This window comes from Melanaphis sacchari, unplaced genomic scaffold (assembly GCF_002803265.2).
Source record: "Melanaphis sacchari strain LSU unplaced genomic scaffold, SCAv2.0 Contig43_pilon_pilon, whole genome shotgun sequence".
In the NCBI taxonomy this organism is placed as follows: Eukaryota; Metazoa; Arthropoda; class Insecta; order Hemiptera; family Aphididae; genus Melanaphis; species Melanaphis sacchari.
Genome location: NW_020271284.1, coordinates 273,172 through 296,673, shown reverse-complemented (window position 1 = coordinate 296,673; position 23,502 = coordinate 273,172). Strand labels below are relative to the sequence as shown.

General features: G+C 26.3%; 1 protein-coding gene across 10 annotated transcripts in view; it reads right to left on the bottom strand.

The window, feature by feature from the left end:
- The window catches only part of LOC112597662 (CUGBP Elav-like family member 1), a 174,744-nt gene that overhangs the window by 49,791 nt on the left and 101,451 nt on the right, over positions 1–23,502 (bottom strand). For all 10 annotated transcript variants that reach the window (XM_025343797.1, XM_025343806.1, XM_025343801.1 and 7 more), the window contains 2 exons: positions 19,949–20,031; positions 9,041–9,089 (listed from right to left, as the gene is read on the bottom strand). In XM_025343797.1, the coding sequence (XP_025199582.1) occupies positions 9,041–9,089; positions 19,949–20,031 (132 nt within the window). The remainder of the gene's footprint in view (positions 1–9,040; positions 9,090–19,948; positions 20,032–23,502) is intronic.

Below are 23,502 nucleotides of genomic sequence, written 5' to 3'. Positions count from 1 at the left end.
AATGAAACAAGAATTTTTCGAATGACAACCAAAGTCAATACGCTTGTTACATTCAGCATGTACAATATATGCCTAAACGTAACCATAAAATAAAAGGCATATGTAAAGTAGCATGGTAGAAGTAGAAGGGGTTCTAGTTTTTGTATTCCACCTTCCCCTTTCAAGATTCGAAATTTTTAAAGAAAGTTAAATTATATATTTGTTTATTCTTTTTTTTTTCAATACCGTATTTTATAGATACCATCTTATAAGCACAATTGAATGAAAAATTAATACACGCACGTGGGAAATTCAACACATTTCTTGATTATTTATATTGTATATTATTATACATGATATCTAGCTACGTATATTTAAAATCACTTATGCGTAGTATTGGAATGTTCGCGCATTGAGTTCAAATGTTATTATCTGATTTTATTTGTTATTATGAATGCTTTAGAAGTTTAGTTTAACCTACCAGTTTATATTAGACTCTTATAAATATATTACCCAAGATTATATCTATAGAATTTTCAATTGATACACACGTGTGTTAAGTAAATGACGAAAGAAAATATTGGTAAGCATCGGAAGTCTTAAAATTGAACGCTATACGGTTTTCTATTGAATTTTAGTTAAAATAAACAATAATTATTATAAAAAAAAAAAAAAAACATGGTGGTAAAAATATCAAGAAAAGCGATAAATGTTTCTGAAGGATTCCCGGCGATTAATAATAATATAATCATTTGACCTATATTTAAATGATAATTATCAGGGGTGATTTTTATTAGAGGTGTTTACTGTGATACAGTCCACGTCAATATCTATTGTCTTTTTAAATATTTACCCGTTCGAATCATATTCATTTAATTTAGTTTATCTGACAATATATAAATTATATTATGGTTGACGGATTAGTTTCGACTTTAAAAACCTTTAACTTTTAAGTTGTTTTAAATACATACACGTTGGTTGCCATTTATTTGTCTTTAGTGATTTGTAATTAATAATGTATTTAATAAGTATATATTTTTAACCTTAGACTAATTGATAAGTACAATATTAAATCAACCGCAAAAATTTGTTTTTAAGAATTTAAAATTTTTTTAATATCTAATCTCAGCATTACGGCGTAATTAGTATAAAAAACAAACAATAATACTTATACGTTTATACGAATTATTGTATGCTGAAATTTACTTAAACCATATGGATTAAATATACATATGAATATTTAATCTGTGCTTAAACTAACTATAAGAACTAAAAAGGGTACCAAATTCCTTTGAATTTATATAATTTTAAAATGGACCGTAGAATACCACAGAAACATAGCATAATATATTTATGTGAAGTTATAAAAACATTTTTTATAAACAGTTACGCGATTCTTTAATAGTCCATATTAGTTATAATAATACCAATTGAATAAATTATTACATTTATTATTAATATTTAATGTACAATTCATACACAAGAATTAATACGAATGAAATAGTTTTTGTGTTAAATTTGTAAATATTATTTTTACCAATATATAATATCTTTTATGTTAACTATGCCAACCAAGATATTGAGAAGTATGTGACAGCAAAAATATATATAAAAATATCATGGTATGAATGTATTTATGTACGATTACATTTATTTTATACACAATCGTTGTGGCATTGGGCCGTTTCATAGAGTTATCAAACTTACATTGTTATACATTTATAAATAATAGGTATATATTTTACCAATTAATTAAACAAAATGTTATTTGTGTGCGGAGTTTAACACATATAGAAAATACATCATTATATCATGTTACTTTATCATGATAAATTATAAATACATTATAAATAGATGAACAACTAATATAATTTTGACTAAAAAAATATATGTATAAACTCAGATTATTTATTGACTTGTAATTTTTGGTAATTAACAAATTATTTATACAATTGATGTGTTTTGCTATAAAGTTGTTTAAGAGTTACTTAAAAAAAAAAAACCTAAATGCATAGATCAGCATACTTCGCATATTATTCGAAAGAGTAGTTAAGAGTATCTAAAAGCAAATACAAATATTTTAACTAAGGATTTAATATCCGTGTAGAGAATAATTTAATACGAAAATTTTTTGGGATGACAGGAAAGATAAATGAGTAATGTCAATAAAAACAGAATGTTTTTTTTTGTGTGTGTATACCATATTATATAATATATAATATATTATAATTTATAATACTGTGTTGTATATATGCAGATGACGAGTCTTTAATATTGCGATAAAGGAAAGCAAAATAAATGTAGGTATAAGGAATAATAATGAAATCGTATGTCATTTATCATAGAGAAAAAGTCAACGGACAAGGTTTCGATGATAAGAGGAGGGTAAGTAATGCGTTTTTGCTTTTCGTTCGAATCGTTCTTAGACAAAAAAAAGAAATATAACTATCTACAAAGGTTTTGTTTCTCCTTACAACTACAAATCCTAATATTACTACTACTACTATTGTACACTACTACAACAATGTTACTTCTAAATTATGATGATAATAATAATAATAATAATAATAATAATAGTAATGGAAAAACACATTTCCTACTTATAATACACATACATACACGCGCGGGCTTTTAAAGGAAAAAGAGACATAACCTTTGCTCTGGCTGGTAGATTAAATGACTACAAAAACAGCAGAAAACGGAAATATTACTAATGTCATAGGAACACGACCAAAAGCAAAGCTATACTTATTGTTGTGGACCGTGGTAATGAGGGGGGGATAGGGGGTCAAAGAGAACTGTGTGTCGGTATTATAAACATACGTTGGATCATCATCGGGGAAGTTTCAACTCGAATGTGAATGAGAAAACGTAAAGTATAAAATTCTTTTGTTTCGTATTTCCGACAACACGTGTATTCCCCGGTTCAGAGGGGTTAATATTTAATTCGTACGACGGAAACGTCATGCGACGCGAGACGTATTATGATGATAATTGATCGTAACATATTATTATTAGAAACGTGCTTTTCGCCGAATCCCTTACATTGCCTCATTTACATAATATCGTGGTACGTTATCATCATTATTATTATTATTATTATCATACATTATGTAGGTATCAGGTATGTATAAACTATACGTATTATATTAAAATGATGATCGCGCGTCTGCTTGCGAGTGTGTGCGCGTGCGCCGTATATTTGTATAATATACGAAACCATTATAACCATAATGCTCGGATAATAAATTCACGACGGGCGCGTGTGTCCCGTAGGGCTGGCCCCGTTTTTCCACAGTTTAGAACCCCATTACCGAGAGAATTAAATTTAGCTTCGGATATTATGATCCATAATTCCAGCGACATACATACGATTCATACGATGTGTAATGGTACGACAGACTTATAGTTATTATTATACGTACATTATAATAATATCATGTTATTGGATCCGATAACGTTCAAACGAACCGTGTAACGACCTTTCGGGAGTTAAAATCAACCATTTTTAGGTCGATATTTTATGCACGGAAAAAAATATGTAGCTTTAGTATTATTATTATTATCATCATCACCATTCATCACCATCATATTATCTATTACTCATTTTATTATCTATTATTATGCTCGCCGACGAAATAATTATACACACCGGAATACAGGAAGTGTCACTATTTATAAAATATCACTTTCACATTTTTTTTCAAATGTTTGTGTTAATTTATTTTTCTATTTTATAACGAAAAAGTTAAAACGGTTCAGTTATTCGATATTTATTTATATTTTATTTCAATAAGCATTATCGTTTTTAAAATAATTTTGTGCGTTAAAAAATTCGCTTCAAAAACACTTATAAAAGAAATATGTGACGTGTAGATATGATGTATTATAATACTTGTACTCATTTTAGTTGAAATGATTTGATTACATTAATCATAAATTAAAATATGTTATACTATTAACAGCATAATGTTAATAATGCCCCTATATTACCATAAATTAAAATTTAAGGTGTTATATCGTGCAAGTTAATTGAGGATAACTCGATTCGAATTCAAATTATTTTAAAACAGCAGTATGAAATATAAAATAGGTAAATTAAATTTGTGTTAAAATTCTTTCAAAATTATATTCAGTTTATTATATTATTTATCATTATTGCAAAATATATTTCACATTTTCATCATATTAGTTATTGAAAAAACGAATAAAATATAATTCCTTAATTGCAGACTTGAGTATATAAAACCGTTGTACGATAGTTGATAACAGTTAATTCAAAAATTTTGATTCGAGGAACTTAAAGTATTATTTGTTGATGATATACACTTTAATCGAATGATGAGACAACGATGGCGAGTAAAATAAAATAACTAATTAAATTGCAAACAAATTAAACAAGTGGGGAATCAAAAACTTTCCGAAAAAAATAAACAAATATTTTATTTTTTTGAAAACTATATAGATTATGAGATTTTATTAAATATACAAGAATGGATGCTTATCAATTATAGACCCCTTTAACAATTGTTCGCTGATTTTTACTGAAAAAAAAAAAACAATAATAATAAAGTTATAAAATTGTTTAATGAAAGGTTTGTAAATTGTAATACTGAACAAATTAAACCCTTTGACATCGGTCGCGCGTTTGACGTCTACTATATACAGTAAAATGAACCAAAAGTATAAAATAATAATTATCATTATGATTCTATCAATATCCAACTCACAATAATTTATTATTTGCCTCCTAGTAAAAGCAGTGAACATCATTTCACGTAAATTATATTTTTATAATATATTGTATTATAGGTGATACTTGAAACATTAACACATGTTATATTACATTACATAGATATTTAAATATTGACATGACTTTCTTATATAAGTTAATAAAGGTTTATAGAATCTAGTTATTGGGTTTGTAATTACACGAATATTCCAAGTTGTAAAACTACAATGTAACGAAATTATGGATTTTAAATAAATTATTGTTAGCGAGACTCGGTAAAATTAATAAAAATAGTTTTTAAGAAAAGATGGTATCTAAAATTGATGCACCTAATTATCATCAACATAATATTTAAAATTATTATAATTTACAACAATCAATTATTTGAATTATTATACTTGCCAGTCAAGATATTACTTATACAAATATTTTTATAGTAGGTTTAGTATTTCATTTTTGTTTTTTTGTTTTTTATGAATATTGAAGTTTGAAAGTATTATAATTATCATGAATATTTACAATCTTGTAAAGTGGTATGTGTTGTTGTAATGCGCCAGCGAGTATTGATTATTGGATATAACATGTTATATATTTAGAAAAAGTGGAAAATGATAATATAGCTAAGTTGTATTTAAGTATTGTAAACTACGATGATGATGAAAATAATAATATTAATAATAATAATGATAATAATAATAATAATAATAATAAAAATAACAATAAAAACAATAAATAATAAACCCTGAATACTTCATTATGTGCATTGTTTTTTTTAAATTTTTAAAAATTTCTTATTATTGAAATTATACTATATTAAATTTAGAAATTAAATAATTGTCATTTATGATATTTAATATAAAGGGAAATATATATATATCATGTTCAGATATTATTCAGAAATATAAATTACAAGCTATTTTTGTTTTTATATAAGATGTACCTAACTAAATGTTTTTAAATGAAGGGTGGTATTTTTTTTTTAATTTGTGAGTTATGGAAATCTTTAATAGAGTCTACGATATAAAAGAGTATATAAATTATTATTGAATGATCTAAATAAAATTGGACTTATTGCAAATGTAAAAATGTTTTAATAATTTTAAATATTAATATTAAATAACACGCATTTTAGAAATGCATCATTTTTTTAAAAATTAAATGAAGTGCTATTGTTTTTAATTTTTAATTGGACAGTGTGATATTACGTGCATTAGAAAATATATATTGAATAATATTCGTTTGAGTTTGAGTTGAGCATATTATCTTATTAACCTATAGGTGCATGCAACTACTTTCTATTTAAACATTTAGTTCTAAGGTAATGAAAAGTATCATGTTAAAATATTATAAATTAATAAAAATTTATAATAACAAATGATGTTAAGTTTAAATTGTAATTGTTTAATTTTTAAATTTTCCAACAAATATAGTTTTAGAATTTTAAATTCCCTAAATGTTGTAAGAAAAAATAATATGTATAGTTTTGTATAATCGTTGTTTAAACAATATTTTAATTATTGTATATAACATCGTATAACTCATAATAATAATTGAAAAAAAAATGGGTAAATTATATATATGTTACGGTAAATGATGATAAATGGAAATTAACGTTATTCACCGGTTATTAACGTTATTTACCAAATATACAGGTAATTATCGTTATAAACTGGATAATCACGTTAATGACCAAATACACAGGTAATTGATGTTATAAATCAGATAAGCGCATGAATCTCAAATACTACAATTTGAAAAATTATGTAAGTACCCAGATATTTTTAAAAATAGAATAAATGCATTATTATTTTTTATTTATTTTTACAAGTTTTACTCCCATGACATTTAATATAACATAATTTTTCAGCCCCAAGGTAAGCACAATGCTTATTATTAATACAACTAGTCTTGCAATGACAACGCTGGTACCTTCGAGGGCTCGCAACCGAATTATTACTAGCTACTTCCCTCAGTGTCAACTGTCTACCATCTGCTAATTTTATCACATTGTCCATGTCTAATAGATTTTATTTGCAAACAGCTATTTTTGGCATGTGAAATAATATTTAAGAAAACTATATTCCGTATTTATAAAATAATAAAACAAATTTTAATTTTAATAGTATATTTTTTCACTAAGAATTAACTTACAGAGTTTGTATAAATCATGTTCAACTTGAGTGACAACTAATAGTATATTTTGCATAGAACCACGAGCTCTATCAACGTTTGGTATAAATACACATACAGTTAAGCCTATTTCAAGCTGAGGAAACTTTTCTTTAGAAAATTTCATCATTTCCTCTTTGTTTTTCTAAATTTTTTTTTGAATTTTTACATACAATACAAATATTTTCTTGACAATCATCAAAAAAATATTTAAAATAATTTTCAAATATTTATATTTTAGTTTTATTTTTGTTATATTTAAAATTCGGAAATTTATCGTTAAATAATTAAAAAATATTTAAGTACCAAGTTCCGAATTTTTTTTCTGCGATTTCTATGATTTAATTTCCGATTTTGTCTTCTTTGATGATTGGTTCTTTGGTTATTTTTTTAAATCTTCCGCAATAACCTCTTTTATTTTATAATCAGATCAAAATTTCCCAAATCATACGGTTATTAACGTTATTCACTAGAAAATAACGATAATTCCCACATTCGTAGGTAAATAACGTTAATAACCGGCGAATAACGTTAATTTCTGATATAACATCATTTACCGTAACATATATTTATATAATACAGGACGGTTCTTGAAGTAATGTACATATTATAATATAGCTTTATTAATATTATAGTGTATGCATGCGTACTACGAAATAATTATATTTACAGCTCATTATTTAGTATAATAGTGTCGTACAATGCAGATCAACTCAATCGAGATAAGGACGCAAATTTAAGGTAAAAATAAATAACACACATTATAGTTAAAAAGGATTTGATGGTAGATGTTTTAGTAATTTGGTTAGTTAATCAATTTGCCAAATAAATAATGTCGATGCTTTAAAAAAGCGTCCGAATTGATGACAACTGTTATTACGTTATCAATGCATTTTCATAATCAACATAATCACTACGAGACGAAAAAAGTTAATAGTTTCGCGTTTTTTATATTAAGTCACAACTACAGATGTATATAATATGATGTAGAATATATTATATTTTTAATACAAAATAGCGATTAGATAATTTTAGGAATGGCGAGAGGTTGTGGAAATTCGATTATTTTTTTTTTTATTACTATTATTATGTATAATTTACTAAAATTGATCATATATAGTGTATACTATAAAGATGACATTAAATGACTTAAAAATGTACGTCCTGCTAGTTTATTTTGGGTCCCCATAATATTGTCAAATCTGAATATTTTAATAAGTACGAGAAGTGTTACGTTTGAATTTTTAAGTCTCCATTCTTTCTACGTGAAGATCATAATAGCAACAGTCAGCCATAATTTTGTGAAAAGTCATGTAAAATATTTTTTGTGCAATTGGAAAAAGGGTTTCTACTTAAATTTACAAAGTTTTACGACTTCATTATTCCGTCCGAACGATATGCGTTGACGAGTCATTGAAGACCACCATAGCGGTACGAGTTAGCATAATAGATACAACATAAATCTCCGAAAACGGACCCCGATGAGACGACGACGGCCCCGCGGGTTCACGGTACGATACATTAATTATCGTTTAAAATAAAGGCGTTTTCGTGGGCTTGGGAATTGTACACGTCTATAAGAAGACTAAGAAGAAGACGGACTATGATTTTATTTCAATTTTAAAACCGCGTGTTGAAATAATTATTTCTGGAGTCTATCGTATTTTATACTCCTCAGCTATAGCAACCTTTGTTATTCATTTATTATTATTATTCTTGCTATGTCTTTTATGTATGTATATTTTATATATATATATATATATATATTTTGGTTTTTGTTGTTATTTTACTTTTAGTATTTGCGTTTAACATTTAACATAATTTGCGATTTGCGAACCATCTTACTATACATTTGGTAATAATTTAAACGACAGAAAGTATGGACGCTTTTGATCGCCATGTTAACATAGACAATACTATGCCAACACACTATTATTATTGTTTTTCAGTATCATACATTTATACGGATAGGGTGAATTATAATTATGATGTTTAACGAGTATGTTTTCGAAATCGTCAACATTTTTACAGATCTAGTAATTTAATTCGTGTTTGTATCGAAGTAATGAAGAACAGTTGATGTAACTCGAGGTAAAAAAAAAAAATTGACAAATTTAACATAAGTTTTAAACGATTTTAAATGTGTATAAAGGTACTCACCGCTTCGATTTTCACTGTCAGCAGGCTTCATTTGTATTGGATGGTGCATCTTAAAAAAAAAATTATTAATTTTATTAATAATTTAACTAATTAAATGTCAAACATCTAATTCAATAGTAAACAAACATTCAAGCCAGTAACATAAGTAAGTATAATATTATAAGATTTAAAATTGATTTATGTGCCTAGTACAATATACACGAAACGACTTTTCAAAATTTATTGTTTGGTAGAAAAGATGAACATAGACTATTTGGCAGCAGTTATACTCAATAATATTATGTATTTTTATATACGTAATAAGCGTACATATTGTGTTATATATAAATATTATTTTGGTAATGTATATATAATATGTAATTTAATATTATGATATAATTTACGGATAACTTTCCTTGCGGGTAGAGCGTTAATTTTTATAATGTGATTATGAGCTGCGTATGGGCGCCATATACGACATACCTACTACAGCAGTGTTTCTCAACCTTTTTGTTAATGGTGATCCACAAATTTATTGTTTGTTGGGTATGCGACTTCCCCCTTCAAAAAAAAAAAAAAAAAAAAAAAACAATACTCGATAATCAATACAATATAATTTTATTTAATATAAAAATTATTTTATTTTTATATTTGAATGATAAATATCAAGTAAATTTGAAATAAAAATAAAATATAAAAAATAACAAAAAATTGGTATAAAATGATAATAAAATAATTGTATAATTGCTTATTTTAGACTTAGTGTGACGGTTATTTTTGGATGTTGCTGTATAATATTTCGCTTTGGAGTACTATTTCAGATAAGTTGATGAATATTCATGTGTAATATCTGATCTATTTCTTTAATTTTGTTTCAAATTGGCCACAGTAGAAATCTTTTTTCACATAAATAAGTGGTAGGAAAAAGAAATAGTTTATTATTTTATCACATATAAATTATAATGAAACTTTTGGAGACTCACTATATATACTGCATACCAAAAATCTACAACCGTTTCATTTTTAAATGTATTTTCATAAGTTTTATCATAAGAAAGTTCGATAATTTGACTTTCAAAAAGCGTTCGACTCTTCAATAGAAACAGTGTAAGGGTTTTCAATTCATTGGAAAAATCGTCACGAATGACTTTTGGAACTATTTAATGCAATTGATATTTGATTTAAATGTAATAAAATAATCTCCTTAATATTAGTTGATATTTACTGAGTTCATTTTCTTCTAGAAACTCGCCGAGTACAAAAAATATATCATTATTACCTTTTTCTACTTTTGTTTTGTGAATAATAATTTTTTTTTGAACGAAGCAATTTTTTTGACTTTGAAATTTGTTTCGCCATTTTTTACCATGCATTGACAAATTTAAATCATTAAACGTGGTAAAACTATCTACTAAATATGCTAACATTATTAACCATTTACTATCACAAAAATAGTTTTCCAAGCAGGAATTTTTATTATTGAGAAATTCTAAGACTTCGTAACTGAGTTGAAATTGTCTGAATAGGTATTTATCACTAGAAAGTCAATGTAGTTCCGAGTGAAGTAAAAGTGATTTAACGTTTTTTTTCATTGCCTTCACAGAATTGTACTTTCGTCTAATTGAATAGAAAATAGAAATATGGGTTTTGAGTTTAATTTGTTTAATAATTGTTGTTTTATGTTTTCGCTAATATTTATAATGTGTTTTTGAACAGTATTATTTCATACTTATTACTTGAAACTCGTATTATTTTTAGTTTATTTGACGCTTCTTTTCCTATTATTTCTGTACAGATATCAATTATTGCGGACAGAATAAGATTTTAACCGATATTATGTGGTTTATTATTTTTAGAAATTCTATATGCTCATAAATATTAAGCCTTTGCAGCAGAAAATTTAGCGTAATAATAGGTTTTTATAGTATTTTTATTATTTATAAATTGGAAATTTAAGTGTTTAAAATATTCTGTAAGTTTATTTTTTACATTTGGGCATCTGTTTGGTAACAAGATGTCTTTTTAATTCGGAGAATTTTAAACTTTCATTACCTTAATTGTTTGCACAAAAAATGCATTATGTTTGAACTATTATTAATTTCATAACTTCAAAACCCAAATTTATTGAAATCCTCATTGTAATTACGATTACTTAATGTTATTAATTTTTTTTTTTTTACTAAACTGGCTGACGGAACTAATTGACTAGTGCCACCGGCTTTGGTTTCGTGAGTAATAAATTTATCTATCGAAAAATTAAAACATAGTACATAAGATTTGATTATTTAAATGAGTGTCTAATCGTTAATTAAAACTTTGTACCTACTCGCGCAATCTTGATATACTGATCAATTGTATGGACAGTCGACCAATACCGTATCGACGGTCATTAACAAATTTATCAATAAAATAACAAACTTTCCATTACCGCAATAAAATAATACAAAAGTTACTAAAAATATAATAATATCCATTATAAAATCTTTTTCCTACATTCTAAAATACTAGTTAGATTCCTTCACATTATTATTATACGTAGAGATATATTATAAAATAAAACATAAATATTAAGCATTCATAAATTTACGGCTAAAATTATTATTATGTACATAATCAAAATAATACATCATGTAAATAATCAAAATATCTTATTAGTTTACGAACACAGTGAGTCGCGACATATCAAAAAACCCAACATTGGGTCACGACTAATTGGTTGGGACTTGGGAATCACTGTAAATACTATGGTATATTATTCGGGAGGGTTTTCTAGGTAAATTATCATAAACGTAAAATACTACAATGTGTATAATAATATATTTTATATGTTTTATATTATATATTATGTACACTGTTAGACTGATAGTCGAATTGCATAAACAGTTTATTTTTTTATATAACTGTCGTAACAAGCTGAGTTACTTTAACTGTCGAATTGTATCAAAGGATCTGTATATTAAAAAATTATATCTAAAAGTGAATAAATTATATTATAATATGTAGACTGTCGTAGAACGGTGAAAACAAATGACGCGTGACGTACCTACTATACTACTACTACTACTACTACTACTACTATTACTACTAATAATAATAATAAACCAAAATCGATACTCTCGACTATGCTTAAGTATATAGACTAAAGGAAACCTAAGTGGAAATAGGATGTGTTCAAAGGGGCTATTTTTTTCTTTCAGTTCTGAATCGATGACCTCGATCGAATTGTTTTAACATTGTTATAATGATTGAACAAAGGGTATATTAAAATATTGTACGCGTGTTTCCTTGTGTGATGAGTCATAAGTACCTAAAATATCCACCATGTCTTTATCGGGCTATTGAATAGGTATCTATTATTTTTGCGAGTTTTTTTAAAAGAAAATAAATGTATTTGGTCTATTTATTGGTACATCAACTTATAGTTTTTATAATATTGTCATAAATACACTCATAGTTTATGTAAATAGGCTAGTGGTAGGAAAATAGGCAGTAGTGTTTATAACCAATGACTGTACCAATGATGAAATTACGTCTACTATGTTAGATCGTACTAGTGTAAATTATTTTTCGTTTATCATGATCGGTGTAATCGAGATTAAAATAATGAACGCGAGTACATAATTTTCCATTAAATACTTGTCCACCCTTAGTGACATTTTTCTCTCTTTCTCCATTTATATACACACTCATACATATATTTATAAATAAAGGCCGTGATATATAATGATCTTTTTATTAATTTTTTTGTTGTAGACCAATACTCGAATGGATAAATACCTTCTATCACCACTGTACTTCTGTTCATTGACGTCTAAGAATAAAAAAATCTTTGGAGGATAAAACCCGTTAATCTAAATTATAAATATATTATATTTAGATTCGGGAGGGGCTTAAATATTTTGATTGTATAATAATCGTAAATATTTTTGAATGAAAAAAAGACATTTAATTCGATTCTTGTCCCTTCCTTTTCTAACGATTTATACTTGTGCTATAATAACTCACAATTGACATTTTGTATTTAAATTATGTTTTCTGTTAAAAATATTGATCTTAGCTCGAGTTAAAGATATACGCACGAATTATTGGATAAAGTATTTTATAGTTTTAATACTACGGTATTAAATTTTTTCAAGTGTTGAAAATTTGCTTACGAAATAAAAATACAATATATATGTCATTATTATATCATAACCAAGGATAATATTTATTAGCTTTAGAATAATTATAAAATATATATTAGAGTTATTAAGTGGTATGATTTGAGAAACATTGTATTGCTGAAGTTAGTCATTGAAGTATGTATTTGTAAAGTCTATTATGTTGACATTGATAATTTAATTATTATTTGTTAATATGGACACTCGTATGAACCAAGTACAGTACATTATATTTAAGTACCTATATCTTTGATATTCAAAGAAAAATCGTTATTTAATATTGGACTACGTCAGTACTAAAATATTACCTATTCATATTTTTAAAAGATAATAAATTTCATAGGTTGATTGCAAATGATACTGCAGAATACGATTGATAAACCTATGAATGTTATCTAACCATAATATAATACATAATAATATAATATAATACATTTATTTGGTTATACAGTATACTATTATAGTAATACAATTTAACTTAGTACACGTGTAATACTTTTTTAGAATGTTTGAAATAACTAGGGCAATGTTGGTAGTTAACTATAAATTAAAGTATAGGTATTTACAAACCTACTAAATTGTATATTCTATGTTTAACTTATCCGTTTTTACATGATAAAATGTTATTCAAATATTATTATAGTTAATTAACAATTTGTATTTTCAGCGTTCATTTAAATCTATATAATTTAAGATTTTTTTAACTTATAAAATTTATTATGTGATGTGCTATACTTAACGCTTTACTTTTATCAGATTCCTTTTCAGTTAAAATAATAAATTGTTTCCGAGCTTGGACTTCAAAAAAAAAAAAATGATAACCCTTATAAAAATTATTTACAACTTTTATATTAAGTTCGGAGTTTATTACTTATCCACAATGATATATGATTATATATATAGATAACAATTATGAAATAAGTTTTCATCAACGAATTGTTATATATTACATATTATTAGATAATAGTTTTAGAAAAACTAATAAAAATTTATATTTATGATTAAAAAAATTGTTGATATGAAAAATAAACACAATAAGTACACGGTATAACTGATCATATTGTGTGCTTTAGTTTTTAGTGAATAATCTATTGCCGATAATATTAAAAATTTAAAACTGAGAGTGTAAATATTTTAAGCATAAGTTTGTTTGTACTTTTTACATATAGAATAATATTGATATATATATATTGTATAAGTGTTTATTCACTTAAGAATTTAACCTCGGATTAATTATCTATAATATTCAATATTGATTATAAATGAATCTTTTACATTAGTCGCTACTCGTTGTGTGTAAAGATAAAAAGAAAAAAAACAATACGAAGGAATATTTTTCTTGCATAAAATAGAGCATACTTAATAAATCAGTTGTTCTGTAAAATATCAATACAAAGATGTAGATAGAACTTATCATTTTTTATGAATTAAGATCTTTTGCTAATATATTTCCATAATTGGGCAGTGGAGATTAAATTGTGGTTTAAACAATAATAGTATCGATACACTGGGCACGTATACCAATAATAAATATATAAAAGGGCGCATAAATTAAAATATTGATTTTATTATTATTATACTTTTTTGCAATCTATTTATGGTATCTGTTTCAGAAAAAAAAATAACCACAAGACATTTCTCTGGGGAACTGATAAGTTCTTCTTTTACGTAAAAAAAATACACCTAGGTAACATGTGCATGTGCGCTTGGACTAGAGAACTGGAATTCTCGAGGGAATATAACGTATACACACGTGGACGAAAAATGTATGGAAAAAAAAAGAAGAAACTCTAACTGACGATATAATAATTGAATTGCGACAGGATAATAAGAACGCAAGAAAACGGATAAAGAAATAATAATAATAATAAAAAAGGATAGACAATGAAATTTGTGGCTAAACTTTCGGTTTGGATTCTTCTACTTATTATGCAGGAAGAAAAAATATAAGGTTATCCAAGACCGAATGTTTATTTACATACACAAATACTATATACATACATACACACACATTTACACACGTATATATGTATAAATATACATATCTATAATTGTACTTAGTAACTACATAATACATATATACTCGAATAATTTTGTAGTTAAAAAGTTTTAGAACGACGAGTTTTGTAATAATGCCGTTGAACGTTTGTGAATAGGATTTGGACGGAGATTGGATAATATGAAAGGCTTTGCGACATGGCCATAGCGTAGAATAACAGATTTGGAATTTGACTGAGAGATTTTTTAAATAAATAATTTTATATATTATACGGTTAGGGATTGCGTATTAGTGACTTTGATTACATGCCGTTGAACCAAAATAATTTACATATTAACTGTATTTCACTAAGTATAACGTATTAAAATAAATATTATCAACTCCCAAAAGTTTTCGAAAGGTCAAAAAGTTTTAGAAAAAACAATTTTATTTTATATTGTATAATAAACTCGTATATATAATGTTATTATAAAGTCATATAATCGTATTTCAAACAAATATTAAGATTACGTAATCTAATCTAACCTTTCTAAGTTCGTAATATGATAAATTTACATTCAGTAGTAAAAATTTTAGATTTATTAGTTTTAATATTAGAGTGAAGCCGAATTTTCACTAAACGTCTACACCGTATTTAATATGTAGGAAATATAAGTACAGTTAAAAGTTACCTACCAAGTTAGTCTAATATTGGAGACTTGGCTTAAATGCAACTAATATTAAATTTAAAGGTAACACATTTTTCTGTGGTTAATTGGAAGCATCTTTTTGATATTTTAATTTTAAAGCGAGTTATGATCATTCTTAATTCATAGTAACTCAGTAGTAAATAAGTTTAATTCTAGATACTACAATATTAAAACTAACTAAGCTAAATAATTACTATGTTTGGCAAAAGAACATGTCGAATCAATACACTTTTTTGCGATGCCCTATCATTAAGATTAGTTCCATTATGGGTGTCGTGCACAAAAGAACTGATTTTCATCAGGCCAAGGCATTTTTTTTTTTTTTTCATTGGACAGAGTATAGATGAGATTTGCTGAAAACAACTTTCCATGGCACGCACTTGTAAGACGGATGATATCACAATATGCATGTTAGATGTAAACAAAACACAGTTATAAAACGTTGATTGTATGCTTTAAACTACGGTTACAATAACGACAATGAAAATAATAATAATACAATAAATAATAAATAGTAAGCCATTTATCTTGGAATCATATTCCTAAACAAATTAAATAGTATTAAATTAATTGTATCTTCTGCAGCATTAAATCTACTCTTAAATAATAATGATAATTATAGTAATTCGGTTTAACACATTCTATCAAAGGATTTTCAGTTCTCTATGCTTATACTAAACATGTCCCAGAGGCCTTTGAATTAAAATGAATAATTATAACATAAAATATACACAATATATATATATATTAGTAAATAAGCATAACATTAATAATATGTTTCTCTAGAAATAATAATATTAATTTATTTGGCGTTATAGCTTGTCTCCATAAATTGAACTAAGCTCTTGAGTTTCGTTTACCTATACGGTTATGTGCAAATAAATTCAGAAAGCGCTTTAATCACATTAAGCTGTTCATTTAGACATTTACGTGTGTACTTTACAGCTTGATTGACATTATTTAATGGAGTATAAAATTCATTATAAAAGTATAGTTCGATATTTTATAAAGAAACTGTTTCAGGTATACATAGATATATAATGGTGGTCAAACACTCTCACACACACAAGATAAAATAAATATGCTTATATTTACATAATGTATGTAGTAGTGTATCGATTAACTGCCCTCGAGAACTTCCAGTAAATAAAAAAGGTTATCAAAAAAGAGTTTTTTTTTTAATTTCAAACAATTATTAGTATCAGTGAATAAAGTACCTAGGTAAAAAATAAAAATAAAAACAGTATATAAATACATTAGAAATTTTCTCATCGAAACCGATTCCTTATTAAACGTAAATTATATGTAATTTTACTAAATTTTTCAGTGTTTCAAAGTCAAAAATATTTTCACCATGTTTTCATTTTTATACATTAGCTTATTCAGATTTCAATGGTACTTCATAATATGTCAACCATAGTGCTTTTAAGGCGTGAATTCTCTTTTGGAAGCCTAGTGATCATTCTTCTCGCTATTCATACTTCAGTCGTATAGGAGCAAGACTAATGACTTATTTTTTTTTATTTTTTCAAAGAACGTGGAACGCATTGAATTCAAATTTATGTGCTTATCGATTTCTATAACATCAAACGGAAATAAATAATTATACACAATTAAGTTAAATATAATAAATTAAGCAACTTTTTTATACGAGATAACAATAATATAAGTATATACTTTTTAATTGGCAATTTAGAGTTAAAATGTATTTTTCGTTTTATTGTTGTGTTAACCATACATTTAATAAATATATGTTATCCAAGTGCACAGTCGAAAATTATAATAATGTACTTGAATATCTGATTATAATTTTTTGTTATTTGTGTGCTTAAAAATAAAAATTAAATGTATTCACTTACAGAGTGATTTAACAATATGCTCAGTGCTCACTTTATTTTAATCTTTCAATAATGAAGTTATCTAAAATTTAATTTTTAGAATTTTTAAATATATTTAAAAACTATAAATACAAATTCTTGAGATTTTTTGTACTACTTAAGGACTAAGGAGAGTATCCTATAGAACTTCTTTTTTTTTCTGATGAAAATATTAATTTTATACAGTAAATTATTTAGCAGATAATTTTATGGACATTTTTTACGTGTCAAAATCAAAATTTAAGCGAGTAGCTTATAAGTTATTTAAAATTGATTTTTATAAATAATAAGTCCATGATAATAGGTTTGGAAGATATGAAGGCTATGGAAATTTGAATAGTTTAGTAATTTATTTTAATTTATCGATATCTATATAGTTCATAAAAATGGTCAAAGTATAATAAATATTAATTCTATATTACAATATATTTTATATTTTTGTATAACTATTTTTAATGATCTTTATTATTAATATAAATTATTTAATAATTAAAAAATACTAACTCAAATATTTTAAAATGAGTAGGTACATAAAAATTATTATAAAATATAAAGTCTTAATAATTTACAATAAAAAGGGGGTTCCATTTAAAAAACAGAAGTTTATATCTTTACAAAACTTCCTAAAATAGTATAAAAAATTTCAAGAGTTTGAAAATATGGTCTGAAGTATTGAAGTATATTTAAAAATTCTTAAAATTAAAATTTCAATTAATTCATTATTAAATGAATAATGGTGGTGGTTGGTGACTATGCTTGGTAAATTACCGTGTTTATAAATGATATATTACGTTGATATCGGACAAAATATAAAAAAGTAATAATAAAATCAATAGGTATACAAATATAAGTACAATTTCATGACCAGTTATTTCTTACCTTATCTACGACCACATGGTTTCGTACATTTAGAATATTTTTATTTTATTTGACTTACCAAATTGTCAGTATTTAATTTGTTTGAGGTAGAAGTAAACATAGTGTTATTACTTATTACATATAGAACATGATAAGCGCACATACAGCGAATTAAGAGAGCGTGTTATTGTCAAGCAACCACCTCCATATTATAACAGGCTAATAAAACACTGTAATTTCGATATATTAATGTGTACTTATATTGATGTATGAGTTGAATTATGCAGTAGTCGAGAAAACGTAAACGTACTATTTCTCATGATCGTATATCATAATGTTGTATGGTAATTTTATTTAAAACGACGACGATCATTAAATAGCGAATGTATACAAAATATATCTGTACTATACGTCATATTTGTATTTAAATGTAATTCCAGCTTAATATAATATTGTTAAATCCACCAGGTATTATATTTTTTATAGAACATAGGTATACGAGTATTGGAGTATGTATAGATATATTTTTATTTCCAAAAATTCTTGACTATATTTTAGGTATGGCGCGGCGTGATAATACGATAATATGCAAATTAAATTTTTTCCCTTTTTGAACGATTTACTCGTGCGTTTAGGTGTGCGCCAAAATCCGTAGTGGCATGGACGGACGGACGAGGTGGTGCATATATATTACGCGTTAGGTTAGTCGGTTTAGTGGTTATGGTATGGGCTGGTGATGAGGGTATGTGAGGAGAGATCATTATAAAATGCTCTGCGGTGAAAAATTCCTTTGTGTAGAAAACGTTTTTCTTTTTTTTTATCTTGTCCTTTTGCTCCCTTTCAGCGACAGTTTTTGCGTGTTTCGGTTCGCCGATTTCCGCGGGACGCCTTGTACCATCTTTGTAGAAACAATGTCACCAAACCGAGGGTGTGCGCGCGCTATCGAAATGTCCCGCCGGTGGCGTGGCGATTAATCTTGCTCTAATTGATTTAAAACGGTGGAATTAGTTGTGGAAGCGATATTATTATATAGAGACGAAATTAAAGTGTTTTTGTCCATGTCCATCTAACGCGGGAATGTTACGATAAAATAATATAGACAATATAAAAAAAACCATTCAAAATCATTTGATAAGCAAATAATATGACGTGTTATGGCAGATGAAGAAGAAGAGAAAGAGAAAACAAGATTGTAGAGAAATAATTGAGTATAATATGATAGTGATAGACGACAATAGTGATATAGTGTATAATATGTAGTGTACTAATGTCTTATACAAATCATCAAATTGAGAATAATTAAGTAAAATTATGTATTATATAGATATAAAAATAGTTATTCTTACCCCTGGTAGCGTCTTGATATTGTGTAAAGCATTTTGAGCATCAAGAGCAGCTTTTCTCGTGTAATAAGTTACAAAACAACAACCTGTAAACAAACAAAATGGTACAATTAATAATTTATTGTTAACAAATCGCACAAGTTTCATTGAAAAAACGAATTAAGAAAAGGACGTTAATTATATATATATATATATCAGTTTAATCACTAATCGGTGTATGATACTTACGTAGATAACTTAAAAACTATAAAATTTATTTTTCAATCTTATAAACTTAATGATATCATTTTGTTGTTATTTTCACTCGAACAGAGTGTTGACATTTAATTTAATTATATAAATATATAGATACTAAGAGTTATATTAAATGGCACAAAACATGTATATATTATCGAGTCAAATAACGCAAAGTTACATTTTTATGCAGATATCTGTAGACGAAATCCACATGATCAAAACTAGAAATGTCTTGAATTTATTTTAGGCAGTTAGTTAGGTATACTAAGAGAAATAACACAGTATTTTAAAATTTAGATTCAAGTTAAATTGTATAACGACTCGGTCGATTGGTTTAAACGAGCATATAATTTCTAGTAAATACAGCAATGTATAAATCTCAGTATATATAATAATATATTAAATTTGTTTACATTTGAAAAACGATTGTAAAAATTGCGTTTTTTAAGGACGAGCGATTTTGTGCGATTTCGTATGAGTTTCTTTGTGTATTTGTTATATATATATATATATATATATATTATAAATCTTTGAATCGTTTTCTAAACCGTCTCCCATTCCGTCAGGACAAACTTCTTTCAAATGTCCTTTTCTTCTATATTATATAGGTACTATAATAATGTATATACACATACACACATACAAACACACACATATTTATATATGCGCTGAATGCATTTACATCCCTATTTCGCTTCGTTTAGCCTCGTCGCGTACGGTACCCTCCCTTTAACTGCAAATCAGCGAACTGTGTCGTTTCCTTTACGTGGTCAGCTGACTTTTCTTATTATTATTATTACTTTTGTCAACAGAAAAATCCGTAAGGAATAAATTAGAATGAATTATCGTCAAAGTTATTTTGTCTCGTTATGTATTATTTTGGAAAAAAAAAATTGATTCATATACGTATATATGCGTCAACTCACTGTACATTGATCAGTTTTTTTTAACCATACCAAGGTATACTTCTTAACTAATGGGTTATGATCTACAAAATGTTATATATTTGGTATTCATTTTTCCCAGTATAATTTTTGAATAAACAATAAAAATAAAATAAAAATTCTATCTAAAATTGTCGAGTGAAGTTTGATGTTTTTTTACGATAAATAATAAATTACAAATATATCAAGTATAAATAAACAGAAAAACGTAAATAAAATGATGCAGATATACCAGCATTTTATGTGATGAGTTAACAAAAATGATTAAACGGAAATTTTATTAAAAATTTGGTTGCTGCTTTTGAATACGCGAGTATAATTCAGTACCTACACACCTTAAATTTGTCTCATGATTTTTGTTGGAATTTATTTTTAAGTTATTATATATATGATATTTACTTTATAATATAAAATATACCAGTAGTGTCTCTGGGGAAATATACAGTTAAACATTTATAATGCCACTATTTATATAAATAAAAATATATACTGTTAATAATTGTACACACAGATACATATTATTCTTCTGTCATCGCTTGTGATATTGTCACCCAGGAAAGGTTAGATTATACTTTTAAAACTTCATATTATTTCGAGTGATAATTTAGATTAACTATTTGTATAAACCAGGTAATACTTAAATAACAAATGTTGACGGGAAGTTTCGTTGATAAATATATTGTTGTTAATTTTTATATTGAGGTATGGTGTAGCGCAGTAGACGTACCAATTGATTGACGGTGCCGGTGTTAAACGAGCATCTCCATTGCTCATTCTTAAATGAGTGACCACTTAGGAATTTTAACAACACATACATCGTTAGTTATTCTAACACAAAAAAGGTTTTTTTTCATGAAATAAAATAAATTGGGGTATACTTATAAAGGTGTATGAAAATATCGTTCATTCGTTACAAAGTTGAAAATCAAATATTAAAATTTGAAAATTTACTAGATACACTAACTTTTAAAAGTTAGAAGATAAGATGAATTACCTATTTCTTTTATTAAAAGAACTTTTTGACAGAACATAGAAAATATTTTTCTTTAAATTGTGTTAGTCTATTTCATATTATCGAAAAGTTAATGTAACTGGAACGGTTCTAATTATTGAGAAGGTTTTTTCAACGTTCAAAATAAAGGTGTAAAACATCCTCTTAAGTGATAAAATGACAAGATACCACGCATTTTTCAGATGATATATTCGACTTATCATTGTTTTGTAAGCATAATGATGAGATAATTTACGACAGTAGAGTGATAACATTTTCATCCTAAATAATTTTATAATATAAATTAGCAATGCCTATAATGAAAAACGAGAATCGACTTGCTTTAACAGAAGAAATGTATTAAAATTAAATATTTCAAGTATAATATCATAGGTATATTTAATTATTTTATTTTTTCTTTGAAGTGTCAGATTTCTTACGGTTTATCAGCAGGTTTTTTTTTTAAAAACATTATTCCTCCGTCGCGCTCCAGTGAAAATTGATTCAAAAATTCTATGAAACCTCTAGGTCAAACAGTATATTATATACTGTGCACAACGTGTGTTTTTCAATGGCGGTGGTCTTTTTTGATACACAGACGGATTCAAAGGTGCTAAGATTGATGGGGTAACACGCGTGACAAAGTTAAATCGAATCTTCTGAATAATTCTGTTATTACCAAAGAAAAAAAGAAACCTTTTGAAAAATCGTATATATTTCACACACACATTCACACATATATTACACCTTTACTACATTATACGACTACGTTTACGTACCCTACATTCGTCTCAGACAAAACACGTGGTGGCTGCAGTTGCCCGGGCAACCGGTACGGTGATTTATGGAGTCAAGGTTCGACAGTATTTGCCGGGTATACATGGTTGTTTTACACGCAAGGTAATGGAAAGGTGGAAGTGGCGGGGAAAGAGTCACTATGGCCATAATAGGATAGCGACGGCGGTAAATCGACGAAAGGGTAAGGGTCGGCACAGAAAAAGGGATAAGGATAATCAAATTGTGTGTGTGTGTGTGTGTGTGTGGAGGGGGAGCAAAAAGAATTCAGTGTATTTTCATATATTATTATTATTATATATACGTGTTTCGCTAACGGTAAAATACCGTCGAAAGTCTTTGAATTAATCAACCTACGCACATTCCGATGGAATTACGTCCTGATGTACAGCTAAGGGATTAGAGTAGGGGTAGGGGTACACACGTCGTTACGCTTTTGATCCCGATAAAGCTCACGATAAATTAGACATTAGTAGGTTAACGAATATCATTTTTTTCTTATCATCTAATACCTTTAATGTACTCGTATATATACAATGTGCTGAAAGTATAATAAATGTAGAAAAAAATTTATATCGGATAATGCACAA